Source organism: Nesoenas mayeri (assembly GCF_963082525.1).
Source record: "Nesoenas mayeri genome assembly, chromosome: Z".
NCBI lineage: Eukaryota > Metazoa > Chordata > Aves > Columbiformes > Columbidae > Nesoenas > Nesoenas mayeri.
Window position 1 is genome coordinate 75,037,699 of NC_137542.1, and position 17,530 is coordinate 75,055,228.

Below are 17,530 nucleotides of genomic sequence, written 5' to 3' on the forward strand. Positions count from 1 at the left end.
CCAGAGTGACACAGGAAGAACCTGGCAGGGAATGGGGTGGAAATCAATGCTCAGATCCCAGGCCTGATATCTCACCATTGTGAAATCCAACCTAATGAAAGGAAAAGGCAATTTTTCGATAGTCCCCGGAAGGTGGAACAAGAAATATTTATCAACAACCTGTACGCGAGGGAGATTAGTGAGGGACAAGTCAAACACAGTTCCAGAGCTGTGAATTCCCTGCACACAGTCAAAGATACACATGAGAAAAAGGGGGAGAAAAGGGCTATAGAATAAGCAAAATAATGTTTCCAGTAATTTTTTCAAGAAAGCTGTGTTATCTGATTCCTGATATTCTGGGGACAGGAGAGGAATTTGCCTCAATGAAAGTCTTTAAGGTGTCACACCAGACTGGAAAATTATCAGCTAAGCTCTCAGAAGGGGCTGCTAAAAGGCTCTGGGTTTACCCTAAACTTTAATTTGGAAGGGAGTGAAGAGTAAGGACAAAACGGAGAACACTAGAAGAGGCAGAATGGCGTAACTCTATCAGAAAAGCACCACAGCAAAGAAACATGGGAAGAGGGTCTTTCAGCAAGACAAGGGTGTGCAATGCCAAAGGCAGTGGGGGAACCAAGGCTTGGAAGCAAGACCAAAGTGTCTGCCTTGACAACAGAAACAGGAATGTCAGAATGGAAGAAGATCAAAGAGAAACTGGAGACAAGGAAGAAAGCTTGGAATAGGCCGAGTACTTGGAGATGAAAGGCAAGAGGGAGCAAGAAGACAATAATACACAGCCACATGGCTTCTAATGACTTTCTGACTTGACAAATGCAGGAAATATTAGTCTAGAGCACCCAGAGGAAACGTTTTGTAGTAACTGGAATAGCTGACATGTGATGTATTTATAAATTTTTCAAAGCCAATTCAAAGGAGAGGCCAAGCCTATAAAACTGCATGAGCTAGTGGGATTTTATCTTCTGTAATGATGAGTGTGTCCTGGGGAAACAGCATTCTGCTCACATGGGATGTATTCTGTTGTCTGTAGTTCTGCAGGGAAGATAATTCTCTCAATGGCTCCATCATCCTCTGATTTATCCAGCCAACGGCCACAAGGGAATTTGAGGCACTGTCCCAGTGATGGAGCATCAATCTCCACCCATTCCAGAAACCAGCCTGTTGAATTACCTGTGGTTGGAGAGATACAGTGAATAACCCAAAAAGCCTTTACAGACAACAGCAAATGAATCATTGCATTCCAGATCCCTGAGAAACAAATTTTTCTCTCTTTTGCCAAAGGGAAAATAGAATAGAAATGACAAAGATCATTGGAAGCGATTGTCCAGGGTGAGCTAATATACATTTCTATATGTGGCAGGTTAAATATGTGCATGTGGAAGTGTTGGTTACTCCATCGCTTGGACTAATTTGCTTTTGTAATAGGATAGATGAGTTGTCAACAAACGTATCCCTTGGTGCCCCATGGGGAAAGTATTCAGGTGTCTTTCCGCTGTTTCCCAGGTCTTAAGCAGAGACACCTTTACATCTAAGAAACAGCTAGGACTTGAGGATGAAAACAACCAAAATACTGATAAACAAATGAGGCAAGTCTATAGGTCCCATGCACGGCAATAAAAAATACGAGGTTTAGTGACATACAAGAAATCTTTCTAAAGACACAGCTGCAAAACTGAAGAGCCTCTTGTGGAGAGAGATGTTGCAAAGCTACCTGCAAGTTGCCACCACCGTGCTCTTATTGCCATAGCCGTGAAAATGGCTTTAGCAACAAATACAGTAGCAGAAACAACCAAAGTGACAGTAAAATCTGTCACCAAAAGGTAAATTACCTTTGGGGTCCTGAAGGCAGTTTATTTTACACAGCAGTATGCCTAATGCACTAGAAATGCTGCATTACAAAGGAGATTATCTTACCTTTATTGTCATGGCCTATCTTGATTTTTTTCAGGTCTCCAATGTCCACAGACTCCACTGTAAACTCATCTACCTTCCCACGCTCAAATTTGTTCTTGTTAATCTTTGAGGCCTTTAGGCTGACTATCCCTGTTGTGGTGATGCAAAAGGACATTGTTCAGCATGTGAAACAAATCCTCTGGGAATGTCAACAGGAGAACAGGGAGAGTGGCTAAAACACGAAAAACAGCTTTTCATCTGTAGATCTGGACTTTCTCCCTCCCCCGCTCTGAACCAAATCTGCATTGACACCCAAAAATATACATAGTTTGCTTCCTGAGTGATCCCCTGGCAGTGTCACAGGGATGAGGATGTTGTGCTGGGTTCACAGCTAAAGAAATTGTTGCTACCCACTGGTTCCCTGTCACTCCCACAGCCACCCGAGTCACTGCACATGCAGCTCGGCCGCTTCCAAGAGGATTTGCTCATCAGCTGATTAAATACTCCTGGGCCACTCAAAACGGCAGAGGAGACCTGGATTTCGGGAGTATGCTGATTCATTGCTGAGAAAAGCAAATCATTCACTGCATTCACTACTGGGTAATGCAGTCCCAGTCAACTGCGTTGTTTCTATAATTGAAATTAAAGCCTTTAGATCAGCAGCTGGTGCAAATCAGCCTCGCAAAGTTCGACAGTGATTTACAGCAGCTGGTGGTGTGCTCCCAGCTATCACGTTGTGTGCAGAGACACTGAGAACGTGAAGTTGTGCTAAAAAGGAGTGAGGAATTATTATCGAGGAAAGGAAAGGGAAGGAAACCATGACCTGTCTTTTCAGGTATCCAGCAGTGAGGTGCTATGCTGTTCCAACACATGAAGCCATACCTGTATCATCTTTACTTCCATAGAGAGTGATGAAGACATTGGCATCTGTCCCAGCATTCTTCTTGTCCCCGGTTTTCACTTTCACAGTGTATGTTGTCGATTTAGCTGTCAGATAAAACACCTTCATTTGAGAATGTGAAGTCTGAGCAGGAATTAATTCTACTTTTCATTGCATATGTGTGTTTAGTTTGGGTTTTATTTTGACTGATCACAGCCATGCTGTAATCTCTAATTCCTGCCACATGCTGCAGTGGCTCCTGGGGTGAGCTGGGCTATCTGGTTGCAGAGTCTTCTGCTGCTCCAGTCATTCAGCACATTGTCTGCATATCTACAGATAAGAAATGTACTCAAGCCTTCCCACTTGCTTCCAGGGAACCTCTATGGCCCCTCAAAACTTCCTCTGCCTATACTCTTTCATTGAAGAAACCCACATCCACTCCTTTTTTTTCTATTAGTGCCAGATAATATATATGCATGTAACACACCAGAAGGTGTGCACTTTGACATGCACAGTTCATATTCACAAACACACCTTTAACAATTAGAGGGACTTCTATCGCACCATCATCTAGCAAGCACAGTAAACTCATAAAAAATACAGCAAAGTCTAATATAGCCTTCACCAAGCTGAAATAATCTACTCAAGATTTCCAAAATGGAACCTCTTTTCCATAGTGAGACACGTTTCCAAGATGCTGCTGAGCCAGCAGGTCCTACTGAGCAAAAGGGCTACACGATTAGTAGAAATTTGTTGGCTATAGAATTTCTGGAAATCATTTGTATATTCAAAAGCACTTGAGAGGAAAGTTAAGGGAGAGTTTCCAACCTTTCACTGGCAGTGAAGCCAGTGGAAGTGTTGGGCACTCAGCACCTTGCAGCATCAGGCCCAGGACTGTGTCGTTTTTCTGTGGTTATCATGCAAAATTATGCACAAGAGAGGCAAAGTTATTTCAGAGGGCAGTGGACACAAACAGCAAGGTGGAAAGTGAGATAAATTTAGGTCCCTTTCTCTGGTCATATTTGCTCTCTGCTCAGTTTCATGTTGAAACATTTAACCATTCCAGTCCATCATGTCAAATGGCTGGGATATTTATGCCTTAGATATTAGTGATGAATATGCATTTCAGTTGAGAGATGATGGCTGAACACGTTATCTATCTTCCTAGGTTTCTCACTTTGGGTCCAATCTTGCAAGATGACTAAATCACCTAAAAATTAGGATCTGGCTGACATGCACTTCACACTTCATTGACACCTGAAAGCTCCATGGTTGGGGCAGAATTACCCACGGCCCAGTGAACACTAACCACTAGTGCCCTTAAAACAGCTGAAAACTGGATTCCTTTTCAACCCCATACTGGAAGAAATACAAGGCTAACATAAACCTTTCTGTTCCAGGCCCAGCGTTGCAAGAGACTGGCCATCATTTTCCGAATCTTTCTTTACAAATGCTTCATCCACTGGGACCAGCTCCCTGACAATCTGACCGTCATCTTCCTCAACTGCTAACCACCGCTGGCATGGAAAATAATACCTACAAGAATGACAGCAGCACCCAGCACTTTACACAGAACTTCACAGGCTTTAATAACAAAAAAATAAGCACAGAACAGAGGCTACTTAAAGACAACAAGATTACTCAAGGCTGAACAATACATGTGTTTTCATCTTTGAGCTTGGATATTGTTTGTGAGAGCTAAATCCACAATTAGGTTGGTGAGCACTTACTGAAAAGTGCTGTTTCTGGGCTGCCAGGTCCATATGATAGGTTTGTTTTAGTTTTCACTTCCAGAAGAAGTTAAATAGCTCAAGGGAACCTCCAGTCTCCCAGGCATTTTGTGTTTATGAAAAATGGACCCATTTTGAGGTACTTATGAGCAGTCCCACCCACCAGAGCATTGTGCAACTTTCCAGCACGTGACTTCAAGCCTGTTCCAGCTCAGAGGCAAGTCTGTATTTCACATTTCTAACAGGCTAGGCTTTGTTCACCCAACTGTCTATGAAAAATCATGGGAGTTTACTTAGATCAGGACTTGCTTTTGTCCCAGATCTTTACATTAGGTACAAAAGACAAAAACCAACCAACCAAACAAAAAGGTTTAAAAATAAAAGAGGGAAGATTCAGGCTACATATGAGGAAGGAATTGTTGTCCCTGAGGGTGGTGAGAGCCTGTCCCAGGTTGGGCAGAGAGGTGGTGGATGAACCATCCCTGGAGACATCCCAGGCCAGGCTGGACGGGGCTCTGAGCACCCTGAGCTGGTGAAGATGTCCCTGTCATGGCAGGGGGGGCACTGGGGGAGCTGGGAACGTCCCTTCAACACAAACTATTCTGTCATTCTATGAAAAGTCTTCCAGAGTGGAGCCTGGAAAGGAAACATAAACAGCACAGGCTCTGCAATAGGACCTGGAGGGGAGGGCGAGTCCTTTCCATGAGAAACGGAGAAGAGCTGAAGTTTCCTTCCAAACACTGCTGTTTTCCTAACTGCAGATGTGCTGGGACAGCAAAACCCCACTCAGTGGTACCCCAGAATAACCCCAGGCTCAGTGTAACATCACAAGGCTCCCAAAGGACTCCTGCTGGGTCAGTGAGGAGCTACAACGATGCCCTTATGCATCTCCTCTGCCTTCCCGTGGTCCTGCAGGCTCCTGAGAAGATGCCCCCTTTTCTGACCGTATGAAAGGCGTGCGGCAGGCTGCTCACGTGGTGCTCTCCTTGAGGTCAACAATCTCTACCCTCTCCAGGAACCAGCTTGGGCTAGCACCAGTGTTATCATGGCGGATACGCAGCTTCTTCAGCTCACCCAGGTCAATAGCTTTGACGGTGAACACATCCACCTGCACAGGAGGCAAGAGGTAAATGATTGTGTTTCCTTTAAATGGGGAGAGAAAGACAGTAAAAGGCCGAGGGTGATCTTTTTTTCCAATTAAAATGAAATAGTTTTGTAAGCCTCCCTTGTATTCTCAGGGTGGAGGTACTAAAATAACTGCAGATCCGTGAGCTCTGCCGTTAACACTCATGGTTGACTACAACAAGGCAGTAAGACCCACAGAGCTACACAACCCTTCACTGCTTTCTTTACCTCATCTCCATTTCAACTGCCTCTAGGTTTAACTCTCCTAGACCTCATCCCTCTCAGGCTTAGCACTTTCCCCCACACTGAATCTGGAACTGGATACAAACATATTGACTCCACAGGAACTCTACTGTGCTTTATTTCAAACCACATGATTTCTTCCTTTTGCCATATGCAACAACCATGAGATTAATTTATTAGCTGTATTAGTGTGGCAGGATGAACCTTGTTATCACAATACTGTAAATATCTTAATGTGATTAACTTGGTGGTAGACTTTGGGTTCATACTCCTAAGAACAAAGCATGTTACATTTGTAGCTTGGGGCTCTTCCCTCTGAACGAAGAACAATCTGAAGGTTGCAGTTTCACCAATGCCTAGCTCATAAATCACAGCTAACAGCTTATTTAACAACCTTAGGCTCTTTTTTATGATCTGACGTTTTCCACAGGTGCTTATTTTTTCCATATTTTTTTTTTGTTATTCACAATTATTCCTTGAACAATTAATGGCTATAATAGTAGCATGTTAATTGTTCCTAAACATTTTTATGACAAATATTGAATCTACAAGGCACGTTGTTTGATCAGATTGGATTATAATGTAATTATAGCATGCTGTGTGATATTACTTTTATTCGCTGACTGGTTGAGGAAAACATTTAGAATCGTATTTGCAATCTAAGTACTGACACACTTGAGCTGCCTCACAAATGCTCTCCAATATTAATTTGAAGTCTGTGGTTTTCAAGTATTCCTGGTGGAAAACATTATTGTCAGAATGCTTACAGGAAGCAGATGCAAAAGGTGTCTCTGATGTAGAATTGGTGTTCAGCTTATTATTCAAATGAATTTCCCCTGGAAAACATTTTGAGGCATTTTGCTTTAAATAGTATATTTAAGAAATGCAACACATATGGGCTTTAAACTGAAGAAGATGCCAAGCCTTGCAGAGAAGAGATTTTAATGAATGGCCAGCGCGATAACTGGAAGATATGCCAGCCTCCTACTCGCTTGAGTGAGCTGAATTCATGCATTACCTGGCCCTTTTCAAACTTGTTGAGGTTATTCGACCTTTTCAGCTGGCGCTCACCCGTGTCTCCTCTTCCTATGCCATAGATGCTCAAGAAGACATTAGCATCCGTCCCAGCCCCCCACACATTCCCAGTGAGAACGTGGACTTCATATGTATTCTCTGTGGGTAAAATTGCAAAGGCAGATCAGGAGGAGCCCAGAAATGGCTGTATTTCGTTAGATACATGGCTCACCAAGTAACCTCAAAATGCCGGCTTTGAGAAAACTTTTGTCTGGAGTTTGTTTGCATCTAAAAACATGAGCAGCTTATCCATCCCTTGTTATTAGCTTGATAAATAGTTACACCATGATAAACTACTAGCCACATTGCCAACTAGAGAGGCTCATGACCCGAGCGCCTCAAACAAGCCTTGGAGAATCCTATAGAAGTCCTTCAGGATACTGTCATTTCAGGCTCTTTCCTCCACACTCTACCTTAGTTTAATCGCTGTTCTCTTCCTCCCCAGAGCAGATTAACCAGCCCACAGTGTAACCTGCCCTGCAAGCCTGGGGCAATGGGATGGTTGGGGGCGATAAATGGTCCTGCAAAGCACCAAACTGTGGTTATCATTCTTCATGCAACTGCTGCACCCACACATACATGCGCTTTCCCTCTGATATTTACCCTCCAGGGCAGATTCTCCATCAGGCACCAACTCCACCACCAGCTCCTTATCTCCTTCATCTTTTGCCAACCAGCGGTGTGCCACAAATGTGTAGACGTCCATTTCTTCTTCCACCTTGGCCTCCTCTTCTTCCTCCTCCTCCTCAGACTTCTTCTTTCTCTTCTTCTTCTTTTTATCAGATTCCTTTGTCTTTGCAGCAAGCCGCTTCAGTGTGACACTTTCCAAGAACCATCCGTCCCCAATGCCCGTCCCATCATGGCCTATCCGAATCTTATAAATCTTGCCAACATCTGCAGCCTCTCTCTGCCACCAAGGGAAAAATACAACCCAGAAGGATATAAGACATCTTATCTTTATAAAGTGTATTCTCAAAAATGAGAAACTTCACCTCTATCACCCAAAACATCTAAGCAAAAATAAGATCAATTTTTGATCTGAGTTTACCCTTGTTTTTCCTTCCTGTTTTATTGCTTCATATTTCCTATCACCAAATCTCGTGCGAACAAACTGAACTGAAGATGTTCAGAACAACTAGGGCAAGGATAGGAGCTGAATTCATATTTACTGGGCTCCCTACTTCTCCATTGCTGTCCTCACCAGTATTTTCTCTATGTTGGCATTAAAGATGAATATGCCAAAAATCATGCTAGTTTATCATATTCTCAGAGTCTGAGTTCTTTTTTTTTTTTTTTTAATTAGTAAGAAGCTACATTTAATTCTTAACGTGAGACATGAACCAAACAAGAAGCAATAATGGTGTAGTAATCAGGTGGCATACTTGGATTCAGATAACCTGATGGACCGTGGGCTTGGACTGCCCTGCTCCTTACTTCTTATCTGGAAAATTAGGAGAGTGTGTTCTCACTTTGCTAGTGTGCAGAGAGGATACAAACACTAGTGATTACAATGCATCAGTGACAGAAGCCTGTATCAGTAAGGTTCCCATCTCTCTAGTTAATACAGCAGATACAAAACCTTGTTGGTTCAGATTATTTGTCTGAATTACAACCTAATGTAGTTGCATAGAAGGTTTTACTCTGTGCAACCCTTCAACAACCAATGACTTGTTTCTGATAATTGCTTATGCTGCTAGGCAGTGTTTATGTTATAAAACTTGCAAACATTTGCTTCAGGCTGAAATCTGGCAACTTGGCATACAAGGTTTCAGTCTAGAAGCATTTTTTTTCTGTAGTAGATTAAAACAAAATCAATTACACACAAGATGCTTATCAGAAAACTAAAATTGATCCAGCTGTCCTGGCATAAAGAATGTGTCTTTCCTTACACTGCTTTACCCTTAGATTTGCTATGATCATCCTGCATGCTCTGTTTGTCACTGATGGCATTTTCTATTAGTATGTAGCTCACACAATCTTGTTCTTGCCCGTATCTTTCTGTAAATATTCATATCATGAAAGAGATAGATGATCTGTCTCTTAATGCCTCAGAGCTTCTTCCTTGTGTGCTCATGAAAAAAAAAAAATCACAGAAAATGGGCAGAACTTTAAAGTCTGTCAATAAACATCTAAGAGAGGATATAAACATAGCTATGTAAACAGAACACTGTACATATGGCTTTATCATAAATCTGATAATAGGCTAATACATTTTACTCATAAATTTCTGAAAAATTATAGAGAGTCTTAAAAATGAAAACTTTTATAAGGTGTTAGTCATCTTTAATCCCAAAGAACTCATTAAAATTGGATAAACATGACCAACTTAATTCTATAAAGTGAGAAACTGAGGCAGGACAAGGTGAACTGATCTCAAAAATACACACTACAAAGTCATGGCAAAACTTGGGATAAAGACATCTCCATTTGTCCAGTGAAAATGGGAATGGTGCCACCATTCTTATGATTCATGGGAGCTTCCACAATTATCTCCAAATAGGTGCTTAACTGTGTGATGAGACGGATCTCATCTCTGTGGGACTGCAGATTCACAAAGAGATGTGGGCACCGCAGTGCTGAGCCTCATGCTGTGAGCATATGTGACAGATGTGCCTTAAATCTTGCTTCCATCTGGACTCTGTGCTTTACTGCCCAGATGTTGGTCTCTCCTGAGGTTCCTTCAATACGGAAGGATGTGGCTGTGACATGCCTTCACTGCACATCCTCTCCTTGCTCTAACCCCACATCAGGGCACCATTCTTTCCACACAGTGGTCCAATGTACCCAAGTCCCCCTCAGCAGAGGATGCTTGACCACACTGTGGTGCACACTTTGTCAGCTCAGGACCTCGTGGTGGATTATCCAGGCCCAGGCTCACACACCTGTATTGTGTCTGAAGCTTTTAGTCCCTGCAAATACTCTGCTTGGCTTTCTCAGAACAAGTCTGGACTCCGTGGGGTAAACCTAAATTCTGGCCAGACCTGTAGCTGGAGGGATGCTCTGTGCGTCTTTAGTGCATCTGTCATTCAGTGCCTGCTGGACTACTGCTGTAGGCAATAAAATCCATGGGGCACTCACATGTTCACAGAAATTAGAGCAGCAAACCTCTGCTGGGTTGGGCTGGTGTATACCTGCAGAAAATGGCATATGTGACCACAGGCAAAGTCAGCTGTACTTGTATTCTGCGTGGGGTTTCTTTTTCCCCAACTAGATAAAGAAAAGGGACAATAACATGTGATCAGGCCCAAAATATAAGCTTAAGGTCTTTTGAGGTCTAATATGAGTACCTCCTTTTGAAAGTGAAGGCTAACAAAAGTTGCTATTGGACCATATTCTTCCATCGCACATTTGCTACCAGCACATCAGAAGATGTAAGTCACCCTGTCAAACACAAAACATCTCAAAAGAAAAACAACACCTCCTAAAAAAAAGAATAGAGGACAGCAGATACCAACTGACCTGCAAGTTTTGTTTAGGTCAATTGTTTTCTATCTTTGGATCAATTATTCTGTTGATGTCTCAGATTTGGCTGGTCATTTCTTTACCATCATAGAAGCAACACTGACCACCTTAATCATACCTTGAATATATCTGTGGCTCCCCGTTCAAAGTTGTTCGATCTGTTTTCTAAGATGATCAATTCTGTTTTGCCAGTCTCGCCGTAAATCTGCATGAAGACTTTGGCGTTGGTGCCTGCGGCTCGCACGTCTCCGGTAACTACAGACACCTCGTAGTTTATCACTGGTCCAAAAATAAAGCAATTATATCAGCAGAGAAGCAGAGATAACAACATTCCCGAGGGCTCAGTTTCAGCATTAAATTACCTTGTCTTAACAAATGACCACATAGCCAAACCAAATGTGAGATAACATGACTCTTCGCTGAGGCCTAACCTAATGGTTTTCCATTTTACGACTGTTAAGCCAGTCTCAAAGGGGTGCAAAGTAGAGCCTTAAAAGGGAATTTCATGTCAGTATTAACAACCGAGTGGTTAAATGATGTCCTTAATATAAAACAAGCAAGTTACACAGAAAGGAGGAAAAAAACAAGCATATTAAGATCTGAAGGCAAATTTTAACCATAGCCTTAAAAGAAAACGAATCTACTGATAGAAGTAAAATAGACTGTAGGGATTTGGCCTCTATCAAACAATGTGTCTATTCCAGACAATGGGGTAATACAGACAGGACGGGGCATGTGCTTAGGCAGGACTGGGACAGGTAAATGTGAAAAAATAGAACCCACTGATATTGTAATGAAGCAGCACAGTGCCTTGTGATGTATTATACCACCCAGGATGTAAATTTCTCATACAATCTCAGGAAATGAAGATTAAAAACTCAGTAATGTTTTTACAACCGTTTTAGGAAAAAATCCCAGCAGAATAATTTACTTTCCTGACCTACATAAGCTCTTTGAAATGGGGAATTTCTGTATTTTTGGTGTATAACACAGTGATGTCCTGGTCCTTTTAAGAAGCTAGTAATAGAAACTTAGTTCTTAGCTGTTAAAAAGAACACATTTCTCAACGTGTTTTATCTCACATTTCTCAATAGGCACAATCTCACTTGGGTAGACCTCCACCTCCACCCTGCCATCAGCCTCGTCTTTGTCGAGCCATCGGTTGCAGGGGAACATGTACTGCCTTCCCTGGACTGGAACCGTGATCTGGACACTGGCCAGGAACCAGCCAGAGCGGAGACCCACGTTATCATGGCCGATCAGTATTCGGTTGATCTTTAAAAATAGCAAACAACAATCAAGAGGGCAGAAAAAAAAACCCCCAGCACAACAGAATTTATTTAAGATATCAAAATCTCCTTGCCCTGGTGCCCTGTTCTTCTACTGTGTTTATGTAAATAATTTATATATGTACTTAACAGTAAACTTAAAATACACTATCCACATGCCAGCATGTACACTAGACTATCGACGTAATTATCTATATACAATTTATTTCTTAATATCAAATCCAATCTTGATATCTAATCCAAAGGCCAGAGCTTCTCATTTAATCCTGAGCTATATATTGATTCTGAATTCAGACACTCTCACAAGGTGTAGAGCCGCCTCCAATTAATTCTTACCTTCCCAATATCCATCATATCTATAGTAAACTCATCCACTCGACCACGTTCAAAATAATTGCCTAGATCATTATCAGAGACTAAGAGAAACTCTTTGCTGGAATCTGCTTTTTCACCGTAGAGTTTGATGAAAACTTTGGAGTCTGAGCTGGCACCGGGGATATCTCCCGTCTTCACGCTGATGTGATAACTGACATCTGAAGTGAGATCAATGTACAGAACACAGACACGTGAGTGACATTTCCAGAGCTCAGCCCGGCAATCAGCTTCAAACAGGTATGGGAGTAGGGGGCCTCCAGCTCCAGACACAGAAATTACTTTGCTCCTCCATTCATGTGCCCGGTTTATTAGAACCACACTGGCTAAGCTCTCATACCTTGCGGTTATTCGCCAAAACACAGGAGTTACACTAATAAGCAGAAAATATTGTGTATTCCACCCTCTCGCCATTATATGTTTACCAGTCCACAAAAATAAGCTTAGGCAAGTGAGCTGATTTCACATTTTTATACTTACAATTTAATTCAAAAGCTTTTTTTTTTTTTTTCTTTTTCCTAAAACTAAACAAAAAGCATTTCAACTGCACTCTGTAAGGGCTGTTTTCTAAAGAAAATTGGAGCCCTGGATCTCCAGAAAAGGACAGTGTAATCTTTTTGGTGATTTTCTTCTGGCAACACAGTGTTATTCAATAGAATTTACTAAAGCAATGACAATTCAAGATCCTTTGGAGAAAACTATACAAGATAGCAAATTTTAAACAAATCACAACATGAAAAAAAATAAAAGTTTCTTTCTACATATATAGTCTTGCAATTATTCTCTTTTTATGCAAATTAATCCCATTCATAAATTAAGATTTAAGGGTCGGAAGCATTTTCACCCTTTCTTGCATAAGAATGGCAAAAAAAGCCGAGGAGATTTACTGTGAACTGACACAAGTTACTAAGTAGAATAAACCAAGTAAATACGTGCATACACAGCTCAAACCAAGAGCTTCTTATTTCCAAGCTAAACTCACTTTTTAGCATTGGTGACTCCCCAGCAGGCACTAATTCTCTGACAATCTGACCGTCATCCTCATTTTTGTCAAGCCACCTAGTTTACAAACAGAAGTAAGTTATCTTTGAATAATTAAGACCTGCTGGGTCCACACATTGTAAAAGCTGACATCACAGTCAAAAAGGTATTTTCACAGGGCTCTGTATCTCTGTTAAGTTTGCAGGAGCTTGACCAGACCCTGTGGCACTCACACTTTAAACCTCAGCTTTCCCAAGATATCTCTGCTAGCAGTAGATAGGCATCTGCTGTGATGTCCGTCTGTCTGGAAAGCACAGCCTCCATAGCCACAAGTTATTTCTATAAATGGGCCGTCTCTGTCCCTTGAAAGCATTAACCTCCATTGACCAGAAATACTTGCAGCCTTTATTACTGTTGCCCTTGATCACCTTTATAGTATTTAAGTTACAACCCTCCCCCCCACCATTTTTTTTCCGTTTGTTTACTCTAATGTATCATCATTTTTCCCTTCTTTACAGGTAAGTATATAATCCCTTTTTCTGCACCAGGAAGAGGATGAATGCTGCCATTCCCATTTTGAGGACAGGGTATGTGGTGGAAGCCGGCACCAGCAAAAGGATATCCTTTGTTTCTCAGAATTAATCTAATGATCTAACTAGACTACTTAAGAAGAGGAGCTGGGCACAAAGCAAAACGTAGCATGATCTCAAAGGAAAGAATCTGAAAGTAAAATGGAGGGGAACCAATTGCTAATCTGATAACCTTCCCAGCTGCTCCTTCCTCTTCAAGGGTGAAGGAATCACAGCCCCGTCTTCATCATGTGCCGTAGAGAAATAGTTGTACTACAGCAGCATGTGCCCTGGCAGAGGTTTATCACTTTCCACTTCACTGCAGTGCTCAGGATATTCCTGTGGGCATCTGCTTAAGGTTCAGGTTTCCCACAGTGAGGCACTGGGCCCATTTCAGTCCCCAAACATCACGTCATGAGAGCAGGAGCTATTCCCAGAAAGCCCGGTGTTCACAGGTACACAGCTGCCCACAGCAGCATCTTCTGCAGTTAAAAAAATGCTGCTCCAAACCAGTGGAGGCGTATGAAGGACAAGAGATCAAGTTCTGTCAGGTCATTCAGGGTATATAAATTGGCATAATAATTCACAGAACTAGAAAGAGAAAAACAAATGTTTCTTTTTAAAGGTGACCACACAGCTATGTGGATGACATCAGGCCAGAGAAGACCTGTTTCTGCACAAGTACACGCAGTGCAGACGCACTGCAAGCTTCCTGCCATCATAGAATCATAGAATCATTTTGGTTGGAAGGGACCCTTAAGATCATCAGGTCCAACCATAACCTAACTCTAGCATTAAACCACATCCTTAAGAACCTCCTGTATACACACTTAAACCCCTCCAGGGATGGTGATTCCAACACCTTCCTAGGCAGCCAGTTCCAGTGCTTTACAACACTTTTGGGGACGAAATTTTTCCTAATATCGAATCTGAACCTTCCCTGGCACAACTTGGGGGGGTCTCCTCTCATCCTATCCCTTGCTACCACAATGACGCCGTGTCACACGGGTCCTCCTTGGCTGACCCTCACATCAAAAAGGAGAGGAGCCCACTTCCCATTTGAGTTTCCACCTTTGGTTCTGTTGATGAACCAGCACACGTGGAAACCATCAAAATACCCTCATAACGGGCATTTGGGGACATGAACAAATGCACACTGAGAGCTGGATCAAACCTATGGTATCTCACTGGTAATAAGCTATCACAGCTTACAGTCATGACCGGCTGGACTCACCGTGTTGACCAAGAATCATTGAATCATAGAAGCACATAATAGTTTGGGTTAGAAAGGACCTTCAAAGCTCATCCAGTCCAACTGCCAAAGTAACCAGACATTTTGGAAGACCAAGGAAGTTAGGTCTCCATTTCATCCATCTGAAGGAACGTTACCTTTTTAGTTTCCTTCTCTCCCTTCCCACCCACAGGAAAACAGCACAAAAAACCCCATAAACATACAGAAAACCAACACCAAGAAAGCAAAACAAGCTTGGGCTAGAGCCAGCCAGTCCCAGAAGCACCAGCAGCAAAGTCCCCATGCAAAAGTGGTGCATGCAGCCCCAGCACACAGACACACATCTCCACTCCCAGACCTCTTCTAAGCTTTGTCGTGTTGTCGGGTATGCAGTCTACCCCGTATTCTTCCCTTTCACTCCCTAAATCAGGTGGCCATGTGCAGGTGAGTTGGAAGGAGCTAAAAGCTTAGGGGGTCAGCATGAAGTTGATGAGCACATGAACACATGATGAACACACGAACACCACGTGAGGGCATCAGATGTGGTGTTGCGCCTCCTGAGAGATGTAGTGGAGACAGAGGAACAGAAAAATCCACGGGAAGACCATGAAATTGATGTAAAGAATCGAGCAAGGGCAGGTGCAAGGAGGGCAGGAGAGGAGCATGCCAAGACATCATGTTTTCTTAAGAAAGGAAACTTTTATTCATGTTTTGGGGTTGGGGGATTTTTTCTTTTACCTGTTAGTACTGATCCTTAATACCTTTGTCTCAAGTAGTTCTTGATGTTGGCTCAGGATTCACGTTGTTGAACAGGTATCCAATGGCTACGGGATCACATCATCCCAAAAGTCAAGATGCTTCTATGTACGTGGATGTCAACTGGGAGGACCCATAAAATTCGAGCCTGAACTCCACCACCCCAGGACCACTGAATCCAGCGTGGCCTTTGGTAAGCTCATTAGGTAGACACACTTCTGCTCTCCTGCTGCTGTTTTTTGTGTCCTGCAAGCTCCTGTTTCTGCTGCCATGTGTGCATGCTGATGTTTTCTGTCACCTTCGCCATTGCTGATGCTTTGGGGAGATGTGGGTTGAACCTGGGCGAACCGCTTCTGTGCCAAGGTGGCAGGATGAAAACACATCCCACAAGAAACAGATCTCTGTGTGCAGCATGGTGAGAGCTGATTGCTTCGACAGTGAGGACAGGTGAGAAAAGTGAATTTTAAAAGGAGGGCACAACCCTAGGTAAAGAAATCCCCTCTGTCAATGTTGGTAGCTACTGATGGCGAGAGGACAAACATGTCTTGAACTGGAGGAGGAAGAGGGAGGTTTTTCAGCAGAAGCAAATTAAGGCTCCTTGCTTTGTTTCAGCCAAGAGAATAGCCAGAAGTGGCAGAAGTACTATTTTCTCGGGAAGATGACATCAGTGACAGAGGAAATATTTGGATGAGCAATACCATTGTGTTCCTTCCCTTCAGCACATATGCTGCAACATCCTAATTTTACTTCAGTGTGATGCCAATATCGTATCACTGAGCAGCAGATTGTAACCAGAGGTTTATAGTCTTACACTGAACACAAATAGATTGACACATTATAAACACATCAGGCTGCAGAAAATAGAATTTTTCAGCATAGTGCCATCATATTCCTAGTACAAAAGACCTGTCAAAATCCTTTATTTTACCAGAGCTTTCATATGATTTCACTGCATGTAATTCACATGTCACTGTGGGTTTTGCAAGGTTGTAATCATGTCCTGTATCATATATTTAACTCTAAAGAGATGTTGTATGTCCAACAACCCAAAGCAGACACCAATACGACATGAAAGCCACTTCAGAGAGAATTTCTAAAGGAACAGAGAGTCAGGGAAGTGCTGGAAGGAAATATGGTATGACATCAAGTTTAGCATTTGAAATCCAGCAGATGATAGTCTGAGTGCAATTAGAATGATTAGCACAACCATTAGTTCAGATATTTATGTATTTGTGCATGTCTTTAAATATAACCTATATATATTTGTGTGCGTGTAAAATAGATTGACATTTCAACGTATTTTTAGGCAACAAAAGGAGATTTCTCTGAATCCTTGATGTGATGAACACTTTTGGCATTTGATTGAATAAATGTTCTTTTGCAGGAGCCTCCTAGTGCATCATCCCATTCATGGTCTGTCTGTTCTTCATAAAATTAACAATGTTCCCTTATGCTTGTGCTGGAGAAAAATTAAGATGGTGCAGTCCATATGCTTAGAAAAAAGTGTTGTGAGGTATCATTGAAGATTTCAGTGGAGCTGCAATGATTTATAGCATATAAAATTCTATTCTATCATGAACTCATGACTTTGCCTGATTGAAAATTCATTCTGTCTGGGATATAAATATTATGAAAAATAGACTGTATTAGAGAATGTCAGCGAGTCCATTCTTGGACTTCCACAGAGGAAGAACGAAACCCAAAGAACTAATTTCTGAGCTTCAGAAAGGTTTGACTCCAGTTCTGGGACAAAAGGTGAACTTCATTTTGAACTTTCTAGAGGTATTCATAATCACAATACCTAAACCATGTCAGGCATTACAAAGTATAAATTGCTCTAGTTTTGCCATTGAATGGGTCAGTGTTCAGTCCCTAAAAGCACAGATATTATAATGTCATGTGGTCATAAGGGAGGAAAAATACAGCAGTGC

General features: G+C 42.2%; 1 protein-coding gene across 1 annotated transcript in view; it reads right to left on the reverse strand.

The window, feature by feature from the left end:
• LOXHD1 (lipoxygenase homology PLAT domains 1) overlaps window positions 1-17,530 on the reverse strand; it is a gene marked incomplete at both ends in the record, with an annotated part of 153,982 nt that overhangs the window by 68,830 nt on the left and 67,622 nt on the right. The window contains 11 exons of the mRNA XM_080362565.1: window positions 1,000-1,164; window positions 1,909-2,037; window positions 2,770-2,874; window positions 4,155-4,303; window positions 5,472-5,605; window positions 6,884-7,038; window positions 7,543-7,846; window positions 10,520-10,680; window positions 11,484-11,676; window positions 12,027-12,223; window positions 13,045-13,121. Coding sequence (XP_080218691.1) covers window positions 1,000-1,164; window positions 1,909-2,037; window positions 2,770-2,874; window positions 4,155-4,303; window positions 5,472-5,605; window positions 6,884-7,038; window positions 7,543-7,846; window positions 10,520-10,680; window positions 11,484-11,676; window positions 12,027-12,223; window positions 13,045-13,121 — 1,769 coding nt within the window. The remainder of the gene's footprint in view (window positions 1-999; window positions 1,165-1,908; window positions 2,038-2,769; window positions 2,875-4,154; window positions 4,304-5,471; window positions 5,606-6,883; window positions 7,039-7,542; window positions 7,847-10,519; window positions 10,681-11,483; window positions 11,677-12,026; window positions 12,224-13,044; window positions 13,122-17,530) is intronic.